General features: G+C 46.6%; 1 protein-coding gene and 1 pseudogene across 1 annotated transcript in view; one reads left to right on the top strand and one right to left on the bottom strand.

Annotated features, from left to right (window-relative positions):
* Nucleotides 1-12,396, top strand: part of LOC131096318 (nicotinate-nucleotide pyrophosphorylase [carboxylating]-like) — a 30,047-nt gene extending 17,651 nt beyond the window's left edge. Inside the window, exons 6-7 of the mRNA XM_058044659.1 lie at nt 2,562-2,731; nt 12,118-12,396. Of these exons, the coding sequence (XP_057900642.1) occupies nt 2,562-2,731; nt 12,118-12,396 (449 nt within the window). The remainder of the gene's footprint in view (nt 1-2,561; nt 2,732-12,117) is intronic.
* LOC131096410 (zinc finger protein 208-like) overlaps nt 1-15,938 on the bottom strand; it is a 1,316,393-nt pseudogene that overhangs the window by 579,225 nt on the left and 721,230 nt on the right.

Here is a 15,938-nt window from a genome sequence, read left to right as displayed (position 1 = left end):
AAACGCAAAATCCTGACTGGGATGACATACAGGTGATATTAGATACTCTGATGGATTCTACTGAAAAAGAAATGGTACTTAAGGCAGCCAAAGAGAGGGCAAGAGAAGATATTAGAAATGGGCTGGTAACAGGGAATTTAGATGTGAATTTCCCAATTGAGGATCCAAATTGGGACCCTAAGTTATTGTGCGATATGAGGAGATTACAGAAATATCAAGAGTGGATCCAAATAGGAGTTCAGAATGCTTTGCCCAAAACTATAAATTGGTCCAAACTATATGAGGTTCGACAGGAAAAGAAGTAATCTCCCACTGCGTTTTTGGAGAGGCTTAAGGGGGTAGCAAGGAAATTTACAGACCTCCAAATGGATACAGAGCAAGCAAAGGTTCAGCTCGCTCTCATATTCTTGGGTCAATCACAGGATGACATTCGTGGAAAATTGCAAAAATTAGAAGGGGAAGAATTAAGGAATTTGGATAAGTTACTCGAGGTCGCTTGGAAGGTATACAACAATCGGGAAAAAGAAGCTAGTAAAAGGCATCTTTTGGCAGTAATACAGGGGAGAGGGAACCCAAATTTCAGGGGGCGTAACAGGAATGGTCGGGGTAGGAGACCAGTTACCCAGGGGTTAAGCCTGAATCAGTGTGCATATTGTAAGCAGGAGGGGCATTGGAAGCGAAATTGCCCAAGTTTGAATAACCAGTTTGACCAGGGCAATCAGTTCCAGCAGGCTACCAAGGAGATGGTCCCGGGGGATTATTCCAGCTGACTAGACGTAGAATCGGTAGAACAAGTTAAGGAACCTGTTGTAAATATACAGTTAGGGCATAAAGAGGTCAGATTTCTAATAGATACGGGAGCTACTTTTTCTGTATTGAATGATTTGGAAGGACAAATTGGGGACAAGGAAATGACAATAGTCGGTGCTACAGGGAAAGAGGAAAAACGGCCTTTCCTGCAACCCCTAGATTTGTGTTTTGGAAACAAGGTTTTAACACACAAATTTTTATATGTACCTGAGTGTCCAATTCCGCTTTTAGGGAGAGATTTGCTAGCAAAACTTGATGCGGTAATAAACTTTGAAAATGGAGAGCTTATAATGAAAATACCTGAATCAAAGACGGGACAGATATTAATGATCAAAGAAAAACCTGTCCCCTCTATCCCTAGGGAGGTAGAAGATACAATGATTCCCTCTGTATGGGAGACAGATATACCAGGGAAATCTAAATTGGCACAACCAGTGCACGTAGAGTTAAAAGAAGGGGCAAGGGCTGTACAAGTCAAACAATATCCCATAAAACCAGAAACATGGCAAGGAATAGTAAAGATTATTGAGAAATTCTTGAAATACCAAATTTTAGAAGAATGTTAATCAGAATTTAATACACCAATATTTCCAGTAAAGAAGCCAAATGGTGAATATAGATTAGTGCAGGATTTGAGAGCAATAAATAAAATAACAAAGGACGTTTATCCAGTAGTAACAAATCCTTAGACATTGCTAACATCCGTAAAGGAGATATATAAATGGTTTACCGTAATTGATTTAAAAGATGCCTTTTTCTGCATCCCCCTTGACAAAGAAAGTAGAAACTGTTTGCCTTTGAGTGGGAAAACTCAGGGAACGGAAGAAAGACCCAGCTCACCTGGACACGACTCCCACAAGGATACAAGAACGGTCCCACCCTATTCAGAAACCAACTGGCAAAGGAACTGGAGATTTGGACCGAAAATGGGCAAGTACCAAGAGACCAATACTTATTGTTGCAGTATGTTGATGATATACTAATAGCTGCAGAAGAAAGAGCAACCTGTATAAAGGTAACCGTTGAGATTTTAAATTCACTGGGAATGGGAGGCTACAAAATATCCAGAGGAAAGGCACAAATCGCACAACAGACTGTGATTTACCTGGGATGTGAAATTTCACAGGGGCAACGAAAACTAGGTACTAACCGTATCCAAGCTATTTGTGCTATTCCAGAGCCCCAGAATTTACATGAGCTGCAAGTCTTCCTCGGGATGGCAGGATGGTGTCGCTTGTGGATCATGGACTATGGACTGATTGCGAAACCCCTGTATGAAGCTCAGAAGACGCAGCCATTCACCTGGGGCAAACCACAGAAAGAAGCCTTCCTAAAATTAAAGGAAGCACTGACAACTGCTCCAGCACTAGGGTTACCTGATCTGTCTAAAGATTTTCAGCTGTTTGTACATGAAAGGCTGCACCTAGCACAAGGAGTCCTGACACAACGTCTGGGAAGCTGGAAAAGGCCGGTGGGCTACTTTTCCAAACAACTCGACAACATAAGTGCCGGTTGGCCCCCATGTCTGCGGGCAGTCGCAGCTACTGTGATCCTGATACAAGAAGCCAGGAAACTTACTATGGGAAGGCACAGAGATGTCTATGTACCACACATGGTAACCACTGTCTTAGAACAAAAGGGGGGCCATTGGCTATCTCCCAGCAGGATGATGAAATTCCTGGTAGTCCTGACTGAGCAGGATGATGTCACATTAAAAACAACTAACCTTTTGAATCCAGCTTTGTTCCTAGGTACCCCAACTGAAGAAGGCCCATTAGAACACAACTGTGCAGAAGTAATAGAGTACACCTATTCAGCAAGAGAAGACCTGAAAGACGTCCCACTAGAGCAGCCGGAGTGGGAGCTGTTTACAGATGGGAGCAGCTTCGTGGAAAACGGAACCAGATACGCTGGATATGCGGTAACAACAGTCAATACAGTAGTGGAGGCAAAGGCATTACCACCAAAAACATCTGCCCAGAAGGCAGAGCTGGTTGCTTTAACCAGGGCACTAGAATTAAGTGAAGGGAAAAAGGTAAATATCTGGACTGACTCAAAATATGCTTTTAGAGTGGTGCATGTACACGGAGCACTATGGAAAGAAAGAGGACTGTTTTCTTCTCGGGGTACGCACATTAAACATCAGGATGCAGTCCTGCAATTGATAAAGGCAGTACAAAAACCTGAACAAGTGGCAATCATACACTGCAAAGCACACCAATCAGGAAACTCCAAAATCTGTGAGGGAAATCGAAAGGCAGACTGGGCAGCCCGACAGGTTGCTCGAGAGGTACAAACAACAATGGCATTGATACCTTTGAAGCTTAATGTATCCCAATTCAATTTGCCTCCAAAACCAAAATATTCAGTAGAAGATGAGAGACTGGCACGTTTGCTAAATGCACAAAAGAATTCAGAGGGATGGTATGTAACTGCACAAGGACAAATAGGGGTACCCCCCTTGATAATGAGAGAAGTTCTACAAATTAAACATAACGAATGTCACTGGGGAGCAGAGGCATTGGTAAAATTACTAAAGCAGAGTTTAATTTCAGTACGGATGTTAACAATGGCAAAATCAGTAATGTCAAAATGTGATATCTGCTTGAAAACAACCGAGTGGCCTGGCAACAGGCACAGCTGGGAAGAATTCGGATAGGAATAGAGCCAGGAAACTATTGGCAGGTAGATTTTGTAGAGCTACAAAGAACTCAAGGATACAAATACCTGTTAGTGGGGGTTGACACATTCTCTGGGTGGCCAGAAGCCCTTCCCTGTCACACGAACCAAACAAAGGAAACAGTTAAGTGGTTACTACAGGAGATTATTCCCAGGTTTGGGGTACCCCTAGTGGTATCATCAGATAGGGGACCCCATTTCATAGCTACAGTAGTAAGAGAGGTAAGTAGCCTGCTGGGGATAAATTGGGACCTCCACACACCGTGGAGACCCCAGTCAAGTGGACAGGTAGAGAGGATGAATCAGACACTAAAAAGGCAAATCAGTAAAATATGCCAAGAAGCCAAATTGCAGTGGCCCCAGGCTTTGCCAATAGCACTGTTGAGGATTCACATAAAGCCTAGGAGTGGGATGTCAGTCAATCCTTATGAGATATTGTATGGGAAACCATATGAATCTCCTGAGCCTAACCCTAATGTACATGTCACAGGAAAGCAGGAAGTGTATAATTATGTTCTGTCTCTTGGGAAAACTTTAGCTCGGCTCCGGAGTATCCTCGTGTGGAATAAACCATTGAGAACCCAGTTCATAACATACATCCAAGAGACAAGGTGTACATCAAGAACTGGAACAAGGAACCACTGAAAGAAAAGTGGAGTGGACCCCATCAGGTACTACTGACCACCTTTACAGCAGTCAAAGTAGCCGGCGTGGAACCCTGGATCCACTATACCCGATTTAAGAAAGTCCATCCTGGATCACAGACTGTATAAACTCTGGAATGAACAAAGGCTGCAGATAAGACGTGTTTAATTGCTTTCAGAATGCTATCAGTAATTGTGCTAACGTTATGGTTATTAATATCTTTGGGATGTGGAATGCAAAATGATCAACCAACCACTCTTCATTCTAGAATGAAGAGAGAGGTACAAACAGAAACACAGGTGATAAAGGTTTCTAATGCAGTTTGGTCTGAGAATGTAATGATTGGACTAGTCAAAGATTTTGCCAAAATGCAAAACACCAGCTGAATAACTGCCTGTCTGCCAACACCAAAGGCAGCGGGAGACACAGTAAATTGGGGAATCATAACATCAAAACTACCTGAAATACAAAAGAACAAAATAATTACATGTAAACTGGTACCCGAATCGAGACAAGTTACAGAAACAACTCTGGTATGGGAATGTGAGGCCAAGGATAAGAAAGATCAGATAGAACCTTGGGACAGTGCGTGGTCTGTGAGTATTCTTCAAAGATTCCAATATATGGCAAACACCCCTTGGTGTATTAAGTGGGAAGGCCCCGAGAATGAAACAGATCCAGCAATAACAAACACTGACACTAGTAGCAGAACGAGGGCAGACAAAGTAAGTTGGTGGGCATGTAATAAAACTTACGACTGCACTTCAGATGATGAAGAGATAAAACAGATGCCACCCCTGGCAATAGCCCTACAAATTGGTTGTGCTTGCAGAGGGATCAAACATAAACAAGGCAGAGTGAATTATAAAGCAGTTATAGGGTGTACCAGGATTACAATCCGAGGTCCAGGACAATTTGTATGGGCAGCAAGTGATGGTACCTGGACAACACATCTGCCTGTAGACAGGAAAGTAAAGGAGATTACTTTAGGCCTTCCAACCTTATGTCCAATTTGGAAATTTGGAAAAGGTCCCCATTTAATGGAAAACATGAACTTCTGCAGATAAGAGCAAGACGAGAAGTTCTAGACGATAACAATCCAGATGACACTTGTCGAGAACCCTCTAGTGGAGTGAAATTTGGATGGGCCCTAGAGTCATTGCTTGGTCCTATAGCAAACTATAAGAGCAGAGAGATGCTGTACAAACTTACAGGTCAGGTAGGTAGACTGGCAAGAGTTACCCGGGAAGGATTTAAAGAATTAAATATACAATTACAAGCCACCACAAAAATGACTTTACAAAATTGATTGGCCCTAGATATGTTACTCCTGAAAGAGCATGGAGTATGTGGATTTTTAAAGGGACAAGTTGATCTTTGCTGCGTTCATATCCCAAATGTAACTGCAGATGTAGAATATGACATCAATCAGTTGAAACAAATAGATCATGAAGCACAAGAAGAGCAAAAGGATTTGGCTACAAGCTGGTTAGGAAAAATCTTAAAGGATTAGGGTGGAATGTGAGTTCATGGATTAAATGTATCATTGAGAATGTGATAATCTTACCAATTGTATTCTTAGCAATTTGGTTAGTTTACAGCATCTAAAAGGGAGAGATACAGAAGAAAACATCCTGGAACCAGAGGATAATAAAGGCACTAACACAAGATCCATGCCCACCATCTTCTGGTTCTCCAGTTCGTAACAGCATCCACGACAACATTTACATCAACCCTGGATTTGAAGAACCAAGTACAAACTGAGGAATAAAGGACTGTATCAAGTGAAAACATTTACACCTATAGTGAAGTAATAATGCTTTCAAAGGGGGGAGAATGATAGTGGAACCCTGGAAAAAGTTAGAGATAGAATCTAAAATGTTAGGCTTTGTGCTTTCCCAGATCAACTACACCTGCGTACGCAGTATGATAAATTATATAATTGTTAGATGTGATGATTGTTTAGTAATTAAATGTAATTATTATATAACCATAAGAAGAATCGTGAGAAACTATGTTGGAAATTCAGAGAGGGGCTAAATTTATGTATACAATAGAACAATATAAGTTTAATAATTAACATGAAAGTTATGTAACGATAGAATATAAAACATGATCATTTCGGATGTATGGTCAGAGTCAGATTTGGGTTGAATATACCCCGATTCCCAGAGCTCTTAATAAAAAGCACCGCATATAATCCCCTGTGATTATGTGTTTTTGAACACTAACAGCCTCAGAGGAGGGAACCATGCTGTTTGTCAAAGGCACTTGGGGTCAGAGAACAGTGCCAAAACGCACTGTGCCAAAATAATTTCACAGTCTGGTTAGTCTGGTTAAGAAAATTGTTAGAGAGATTCCTCTCCCCAGTTAAGGTGATAATGAAATCAAATTCAAAATGAATTTTATTGAACAGTAAATGGGAGAGAAAAGGGGGGACAGGAAGGGAATGACAGGAAAAAGAGCCCTCCCCTGGAGCAGGGTAAGTGTGACATTGTCCCCTCTGTGTGTGGCCTTCCCGGAGTGGAGATTTTACACCGGAGCCAGTTTGGGTAAGCGGGGTGGTATTCACCCCCTGAGCAGGGATTACCACACTGTTTCAGGTTGCAATGCAAGATGTAACCAAATGCATGTTTTTAATCCCCATCTTCATCAACTGTTATAAACAGGTGGGGCAGTGTTTTTTACCTCTTCCATGACTCAGCCCTGATAACGCCCTCCAGGGGAGATATCTTCTGCTAATGGGCCATTGTGTGACACTGCAAGACTGATAAAATTCCATCATCCTATTGTGGGATACTCCGCCCAAGGGGAGGATCCAAGCATTCCTACCTGGATGTAAGCTGAGCTTGCAACACCAGGAGCACCTTGCCTACTGGATTCCCAGAGGACAAGAGCTCCATAACCTTCACTGGACCTTCAGAAGAAGACCAGACCCTTCTACAGGATCACTGCTTTGACAGAATCACGTTCATCTCTCCAACAGGCCTGCAGCCACCATTTAATTAGACTGCAGTCACCACCCTCACCAGCAGGTTATATCCCGACCCTGTCAGTTTAAGGCAGTGTTTCTGTATTATTGCCTTGATCTTAATTTTCCTCTTAAATTGTAATTCTGGCTTAGACCCTTCCCCAGGTTTGCCTTCCAGTACAAAACTCAATGTGCTCATCTGTTGTTTTCCTCCAAAAACAGGATTTCCCATTTCCAAACCTTTGCCAGATGGAAGAGGAGGCTGGAAGGAAAAGGAACATGCCCCAGGACACCCAGGCAGGTGAGGAGGAAGTCAGTGCCCCTTGCCCTCTCTCTCCTGCTCCATCTCCCAGCCCAGGTCGGCTCCCAGCTGCAGGACAACCCTGCTGCCAAGGCTGTCCTGCCGGAGATGCACTGGGGGGATCTCCTTCCCCTTCCCTGTGGCACGGAGGCAAATCCCATCCTTTCCTTGTCCTTCCTCTCCCGAGGAAGGAGCTCAGGATGGAGACCAGAGAGGACAAATCCCCACAACAGAAGCTCATGGAAGCGGCTGTTTTGAGTGGCTCCATGGTACAAGAATCCAACGGGGAGGAAAATCCCCAGAGATCCCACAAGAGGAGGGGCTCCAAAGCCAGCCAAGGGTGCTCTGAGGAGGAAAGACCCACCCTGTGCCAGGAAGGTGAACAGAGGTTGATCCAGAGCTCGGAACTGGTGGTCCATGAGCAGCTTCATGATGGGGAGAAGCCACACAAGTGCTTGGAGTGTGGGAAGAGCTTCAGGCAGAGCAACCACATGATCAGCCACCAGATGATCCACACCGGGGAATGGGCCTATGAGTGTGGGGAGTGTGGGAAGGGCTTCAGCTACAGATCCGCCCTTGCCATCCACCAACACATCCATATTGGGGAGAGGCTCTATGAGAGACCCATGTGTCAGGAGAGGTTCAGATCAGCTCCCATCTCATCCACTACCAGCAGATTCAACTAGGAGAGGCCCTTCTGCTGCCCTGACTGCGGGAAGGGCTTCAAGCACAACTCCACCCTTGTCAACCATCGGCACATCCATACCAGCAAGAGGCCCTATGAGTTTGGGGAATGTGGGATAATCTTCAGCTGCAGCTTCCACTTGATCCACCACCAGAGAATCCACACGGGAAAGTCCATACAGTGGTGGGGAATGTGGGATGACCTTCAGTCGGAGGTCCCAGCTGATCATCCACCAAAATGATCCACAGTGGGAAGAGGCCATACAAGTGCCGTGAGTGTCAGAAGAGGTTTCAGACCAGCTCCAATCTCCTCAAGCACCAGTGGATTCACACAGAGGAGAGGCCCTTCTGCTGCCCCAGCTGTGGGAAGGGCTTCGAGGACAACTCCCACCTCATCACCCACTGGCGCATCCACACTCAGGAGAGGCCCTACAAGAGTCCCCAGTGTGGAGAAAGCATCTCCATGAGCTGTCACTTTACCAGACACCAATGGATGCACTGATAAGGGAAACCCTGCAAATGCCCCAACTGCTGGAAGAGCTTTGTGCACCGCTCCAGCTTCAACACCCTGGGAGGATCCACGTTGGGCAGAGCCCTGGTAACTCACATTCAGTGATCTGTGCTGGGAGGACACCTGGCTTGTTATCCTTTTGGTTTGGTCCCAATTTCCTCTTGATTTTTCTTTATCGCTTAAAAACATCTGAAATGGGATTAAAAAGAAAGAAATTTATCAAAGATGTCGAAAGTTCCATCAGTTAACAGTTACTTGAGAAGGCATTTATAGTTTGGGGACATATTCTGGAAGATTTGTGGGTTCTTGGGCCATTTCAGGAAGTGTTCTCCATATCTTTGCACTCCAAAAGTAAAGAGAAATTGATCTGTCACCTGAAAATGACTCAGTCCCACTGAAAACACCACAATCTGACCCCAAAGGGCTCAATCCAACCTCAAATTGCCTTGTTCCCACCTCAAAAAAAGTCAGTCCTATGCTAAAATTACTGAATTCCACAGCCTCCAGGGTGAGATGGGATTGGCTACAGACTGGGAGAAGTGGGATCCAAATTTGAGGGTGTGGGATCGGGATTGTAGGACCTGGGTGTGTGGGATGCATTTTGATAGTAAATAAAATTTTCAGAACTATTAGTTTCTGTCCCATTAATTTTCCATCATTTCCAGTTTGTTTTTCAGAGTGCCACCTTCTCAGCTGATTGTGTTTGTGCCCTCCTTTCCCTCCTGCCTCTCTTTGCCTGCTCTGTTTCTCTCTCAGTGGCTCCCTTGACCCAGGGCAGCTCCCACCACAGACCCTGCCCTGATTTAATTCCCAATCCACGAGCTACAACAACCATGGGTGAAGTTATGAAGGCTGGCAGTGAAATGTCACTGTAGGATCTTGCTGCACTTGGCTTTTATCTCCTTTTAAAGTCTTTGCATCCCAGGGCAGGAACACCTTTTCCTGGCTGTAAACTGGAATTCCAGCCCCTGGGAGTGTGTGCCATGGATCCCAGAGGGGCATTCCCAGGGTTCCCAGGGTGCTGCTCCTGCCGTGCCTCCCAACGAGCTGTGCAGGGTCAGGGAACAAGGTCCAGCAGCTCTCTTGGTTCTGCAGTACCACAAGGGCCCCTGGGTCCATGAGTTTCCCTACTGCCAGCAGCGGTTCCTCGGTTCCCATGATGCCCTGCTGTGTCACCATGGATATTTAGTGCCATGAAGTTCTTCAGTGTCACAATGGCCTCCCTCTCTCCATGAGCTTCCGCAGTGTCACAATGGCCTCCTTGGATGGGCAGTGTCACCATGGACTATTGGCTCCATGCAGCCCTGCTGGGTCACCATGGACTCCTTGGTTCCATGAGGTTCTGGGGGTGTCTCCATGGTCTCCTTGGATCCACAGTGTCACAATGGACCACTGGATCCACCTGGCCCTGCTGTGTCACCATGGCCCCTTGGTTCCATGGGACCCCAGGGTCACAATTGACTCCTTGCTTCCACATCAACCCCTTGGTCCCAAAATGGCCCCTTCATTCCATAAGGAAGACAAAACTTTTGTAGAAACATTGAGCAAATCCTGCTTAACACACCTGGGAACATCTGTTGTAATTCAAGAGAGAGGTTAAAGGTGAGGATGGCACCAGCAGCTTCCATCTCCAACAGAGATCCAGGGAAAAGACAGGGACAGAGAATTCAGCTGGGAGACTCAGAGAATTCTGCTTCCAGAGATCATTTCTCCTCACACTGTCCCTTGGAGAAAGGTGACACCTTTCCAGGGCAGCCTGGCCTGAGCAGGTGGTTCCTGAGTGGGGTTTGTTGTTTCGGAAACCTGCTCAGGCTTTTCCATTTTTTCCTTCCCAGAAGGAAAACTTCTCCTGGGCCTGTGTGCAGGCAGAGCCCTGAGGAGAGCAGGTGGGACATGGTGCAATGGGCTGGGACATGGAGCTGCAGAGCTTAGGGACAAGGTTCTGATGCAGGGCACAGGGATGTCAGTGCCAGGTGGGTCATGTCAGACATGGTGAGGCTGGGGGTGAGGAGCAGCTTGTCCAAACAGGGTCAGCCCTCAAGGGGCTCATTCTTCTCTGTGCCCAGACCTCCTAAGCATTAAGATCACCTGGGAATGCTTCTATCAGCTCTTTTTGTAACTGGAAAATAAAAAATTACTCACTTGATTAATGAAAATGTCATGAGGTGCACTTCGAAATCTTCCTCCTTAAAGATGCTCTGAACAGACTCCAGTGTGCTGCACAAGGCCTGGAGACATGAACACCACTGAAGGAAGGGAAAGAGCTTCTGAGGGCTTTCTGCATTTTAATCAGCCCTTACATGGGTTGAGGCTGAGTCCAGGACCCTCAGGCACTGAGAGAAGGATGAAGAAGCTGCTGAAGGAGTCAGAAGCAAAACTCCAAGTCCCTTGGAGCATCACTGGGCCCCAACGAGGGTAGGAAGTGCCAAAGGCTCCCCAGGGACTGATGAGGGCAGATCCTTGAGGCCAGGATTGCAGGGAGTCAAAGGCTCTGAGCAGGGAACTGCAATGTTGAGCAAGGCCTGGGCTGGCTGGGGGAAGGAGAAAGGCCAAGCCCTGAGCCCAGCCTGGGCCAGCAGGGCCTGTCCCTCAAGGATGGCTCAGGGTTGTTTGTGGGGCAGGGGGATGTGAGGGCAAGAAAGGACAAATGTAATAAACCTTTGTGACACTGCAGATCCTCACGGAACCAAGGGGCCAGTGGCACACTGTGGGGACTCATGGAAACAAGAGGCCACTGTAAGCCTGCAGGGCTGGAACACCCTATAACACTGAAATGCTGGGAGTAACCAAAGGTTCATTTACTCGAGTTTTGGTGCACAGGAGAAACATCAAACAGATACTCTCAAAATGGACAGATACAAAGAGTATTATTGGTAGGAAGGGGCCACAAGGATCATCAAGTCCGGATCTTAAGTGAATGGCCCACACAGGAATTGAACCCACAGCCTCAGTGATGCCAGCACCATGCTCTAACCAACTGAGGTAAGATGTCAAAATGACACAAAATTTTACTGACAAAATATAGACAGTCGAGGAACTTTGGCAAATGTTTTAATACAACATCCACTTCAACATAAATCTCTCATCATAGCTTTAACTTCATTAAACTTAGCCCATTTAACCTCAAAACCTTTAACCCATATGATATTAAGTTACTCAAAATAATTTCAGGTAAGTAGGATTAGAAGGAGAAAAAATAGAAAATAACAGAAAGACAGAAGATGCTTAGAAAGACACACACATATAGAAAGGCACCAGCTACTCAGGTTCCAGCATCACCAACACAGGAACCCCAGGAGAAGGCAGGATCCACACCATGAGCTGGCTTCGTGCTCCGGCTTTTAACCCCCTGGGCCTTCATGGGCCTGCCCCTGGGGTGGGACTTCCAGTTGCTTGTCCAATCAGAGTCAGGGCAGGCACCAGCTGCTCCTGGTGTGTGATTGATTGACAGCTCAACCAATCAGAGCTGGGTTAACATCACCACCCCCCCCCCCCCCCCCGCTGTGTGATTGACAGCTCTGCCAGGCCAGAGCTGGGGGCGGGGCTCTGTTCCACCACAAACCAAGGCCTGACCTAGCCCTGGCCCCACACAGGCATTCTGAGCATCCCAAGGTGTCTCGGGACATCGATCTTGTCCAGCCTCTGACAACAACCACGGTGACACTACGGAACCTCATGGGGCCAAGGGGCTGTTGTGACACTGTGGTGCCTCATGGGATCAAGGAGACCATTGTGAAACTCGGAGGCCCCAAGAAACCAAGTGTCCATGATGACCTTGTGCAGCCCATAGTGTAACAGACGAGCCACTGTGACATAGCAATGGCGCATGGAGCCGAGGGGCCACGGTGACACATCGGGGCTTTGTGGAACCACGAAGCCATTGTGACATTGCAAGGTCCCATGGAAGCATGGGGCCATTGTGACACTACAGAAGCAAGGGGAACATTGTGACACTGCAGAGCCTCATGGAACCAAGGAGAGACCATTGTGACACTGTGGGGTCCCATGAAACCAAGGGAACATGGAACAGATCTGGCTGGCTGGGCCTCCTGGGGACCACCTGACAGGTCCAGCTGATCTTGGCATGTTGAGGGCTGCTTCTCATCTACCCCTGGAGCACTGGGGCTCTGGGCTTTACTTCCTATGGGAGAGAACTGTCCTTCTCCTCCAGTGGCCCATGGCCAAATTGTGATTCCTTCTCTAAATTTCCTTATATGCACAGATTGTTCCCAGATGAAATCTGCCAGGAGAGACAGATCTGGCTGCCTTGGCCACCCGGGGGCCACCTCTCATCTGCCTTTCAAAAGCTGAGACCAGGGGGTTTTCTTTCTTATGGGAAAAAAAACATCCATCTCAACCAGGCACTCATGGCCAAAATTGGGCAACTGCCTCTGGAATTCCCTATATCCAAGACAAAAGCTGCCAGGACTGAAAAGTCTGGCTGGCCTTGGCTTGCTGAGGGCTGGCCCTCATCTGCCTCTGAAACACTGGGGCTCTGTGCTTTCCTTCCTAATGAAAAGAACTCTTCTTCCTGTCCAGGCACCCATGGCCAAAATGGAGATTCCACCTCCAAAATGCCCTATCCCCAAGGATAGCCCCTAGACAAAAGGTGCCAGGAGAGACAGGTCTGGCTGGCTTGGCCTGAGGGTGGCCACCTCTCACCTGCTTCCAAAACACTTGGACTTTGTGTTTTTGTTTGCTGTGGGAAAAAAACGCCTATCTTCACCAGGTGCCCATGGCCAAAACTGGGATTCCACCTCCAAAACTCCTCACATCCAAGGACGGCTCCCAGGTGAAAGCTTCCAGGACAGAAAGGTCTAGCTGCCCTTGGCCTCTGGGAAGCTGCCTCTCACCTACTTTCCAGAAACTGGGGATTGGTGCTTTCCTTCCAATGGAAAAGAACCATCCTTCTTCTTATGTCACTTGGGTGAGAAATTGAGATTCCTCCTCCCAAATTCCATATATCCAAGGATTCTTCCATGAGAAAAGCTGCCAGGGCAAAGAGGTCGGGCTGGCTTGGCATCCAAGGAGCCACCTCTCTCCTCATCTGCCTTTGAAACACTTGGGCTTGGTGCTTTCCTTCCTTTGGAGAAGAACCGTCCTTATCTACACAGAAATGGCTAAAAATGGGGCTCCACCACCCAAAATTCTGTATATCCAAGGGTTGCTTTCAGACAAAAGCTACCAGGACAGAAAGTCTGGCTGGCCTAGGCCTCTGATGGCCACTTTTCATCTGCCTCTCAAACACCAGTGTTCCGTGCTTTCCTTCCTATGGAAAAAAAACCATCCTTCTCCTCTGGGTGTCCATGTCTGAAATTGGGATTCCATCTCTAAAATTCTGAATATCCAAGGGTTGCTCCCAGGCAAAATCTGCCAGTACCATCAAGTCTGGCTGGCCGTGCCCTCTGGTGGCTGCCCCTGCAACACTGGGGCAGGGTTCTTTCCTCCCCATGGAGATCCGTGGGACACTGTAGGGCCTCATGGAACCAAGGGGATCATGGTGGCACCACTGGAGCCCATGGAACCAAGGGGATCATTGTGGCACCACTGGAGCCCATGGAACCAAGGGGATCATGGTGGCACCACTGGAGCCCATGGAACCAAGGGGCCATGGTGACACAGAAAGGCTCCATGGACCCAGAGACCATTATGACTCTTTGGGGCCTGATGGAACTATGGAGACCATTGTGACCCTTCAGGCCCTCGTGTCACCAAGGGGGCATTATGGCACCTCAGGGCCTCATGGAAGCAAGGGACCATTGAGACACTGTGGGGCCTCATGGAACCAAGGGAACATGGAGCAGGTCTGGCTGCAAGTACTGAGCCCAGCTGGGGTCACGGAACAATCTGCAGGCCCCAGGTGAGATATTAACTCTTTCAGTGCTTCCATCCTCTCTCAAGTGAGAGAAAAGGACAAAGTGCAGTCCTACAGAGGAGCAACATGAAGACACCAAGGTCAGTGAAGGGGAAGTTGAGTCCCAGATGGGAGGGATGAGGAGATGCCTTGATCTTGGGGCTGAAATCCTCTTGTAAAGCAATAGAGAAGGATGTAACTGATACATCAGACTCTCTTTTTCCCTGTATCGCATTGAAAATTATGGGGAACTGACTTGTTCAGCAAAGACCTCCATGCTAAAGTAAGCAAATGTTGAAGTAGCTGTGATCCCATGAGAAGTTAGAACATTGAAAAATGGAAGAGTGATGAGATCCTGTGCCTTCACTGAGAGAAGAAAAATATCTCTGTTCTCAGAGATGAAGATTATTTTAGAAATAGATGAGGAGAACATTTGCTCTTAAACAGCTCATCTTTAAACTAATACCCCACCAAGTTGACATGGCTCATAAACACAACTGTAAAAGAGCTTTGAAAAACTGGGAGGGATGTCACCGTTGCAGATTTTTCTGGGCAGTTGCTATTCATGGAAATTGAGAGCCACAAGAGAAGTGTTTCTTCTGGAGAAGTCTCCATAGCATGAAAGAGAGACTCCTCTCCCTAAGTGAACTCAAGAAAGACTATTCTAGTTGGGGTAAACTGACTGAAAATTCTAGGTTTGTCTCTTTATATTGTCAGTAAGAAAGAAAAGGTTGTAGGGGGAGGAGAAGTGTTCTGAAAGTTTTTTTCTTCTTACTCTTTCTTTTAGTTGCTCTTAATGAACTTTTCCTTATACCCTCTTAAAGTTTTGAGCCTGCTTTGCCGTTCTCCTAATCTTATCACACAGGAGGAGATGAGTAAGTATATTCTGGTGAGTGCACTGGTAATTAGCCAACACTGAACTCACCACAATAATTGCTGCATTCTCCAAGAAATCTCAAATTGGTGAACGAAAACCACTACAGAAATATTTCTGAGGAGCTGCACTACAGCAGAGGGAAATCAAGGCAGAGCCATGGTTTGTCAAGACTTGTTTGATCCTAATGAGCCACGTGGTGCATTTGGAGCTGAGCCGTGGAATCTCACGGCCTGAGAGGAGATTCCACAAACCTTTCCAGGAGTCAAAGTCAGAAGAAAACCCCAAAGTGTCTTAAAGCATGGATGGGTCCCACTGAGGTCCATCCCCTACACAGGCTCCTCATGGACTCCTTGGAGGAGAGAACTGGAGGCCAGGATGGCACAAAAACTTCTAAGAGATTCAGTGTTGAAAGGAAAATCCAAAGTACTTTAAAAACTTTGAGTATCTCAAAGTATTAATGAGCACCACTGAGTGTCAGTACAAAGCTCTCAAGGGATTCGTTAAAACAGATAATTGGGGCTATGATTGCACAAACCTCTCAGAGAGTCTGTATCAAAAGGGAAACACCCTTTTAAGTTACCTTAAAATAACTGAAGTACCTTAAAG

This window comes from Melospiza georgiana, unplaced genomic scaffold (assembly GCF_028018845.1).
Source record: "Melospiza georgiana isolate bMelGeo1 unplaced genomic scaffold, bMelGeo1.pri scaffold_29, whole genome shotgun sequence".
In the NCBI taxonomy this organism is placed as follows: Eukaryota; Metazoa; Chordata; class Aves; order Passeriformes; family Passerellidae; genus Melospiza; species Melospiza georgiana.
This window is presented reverse-complemented; position numbering and strand designations above follow the sequence as displayed.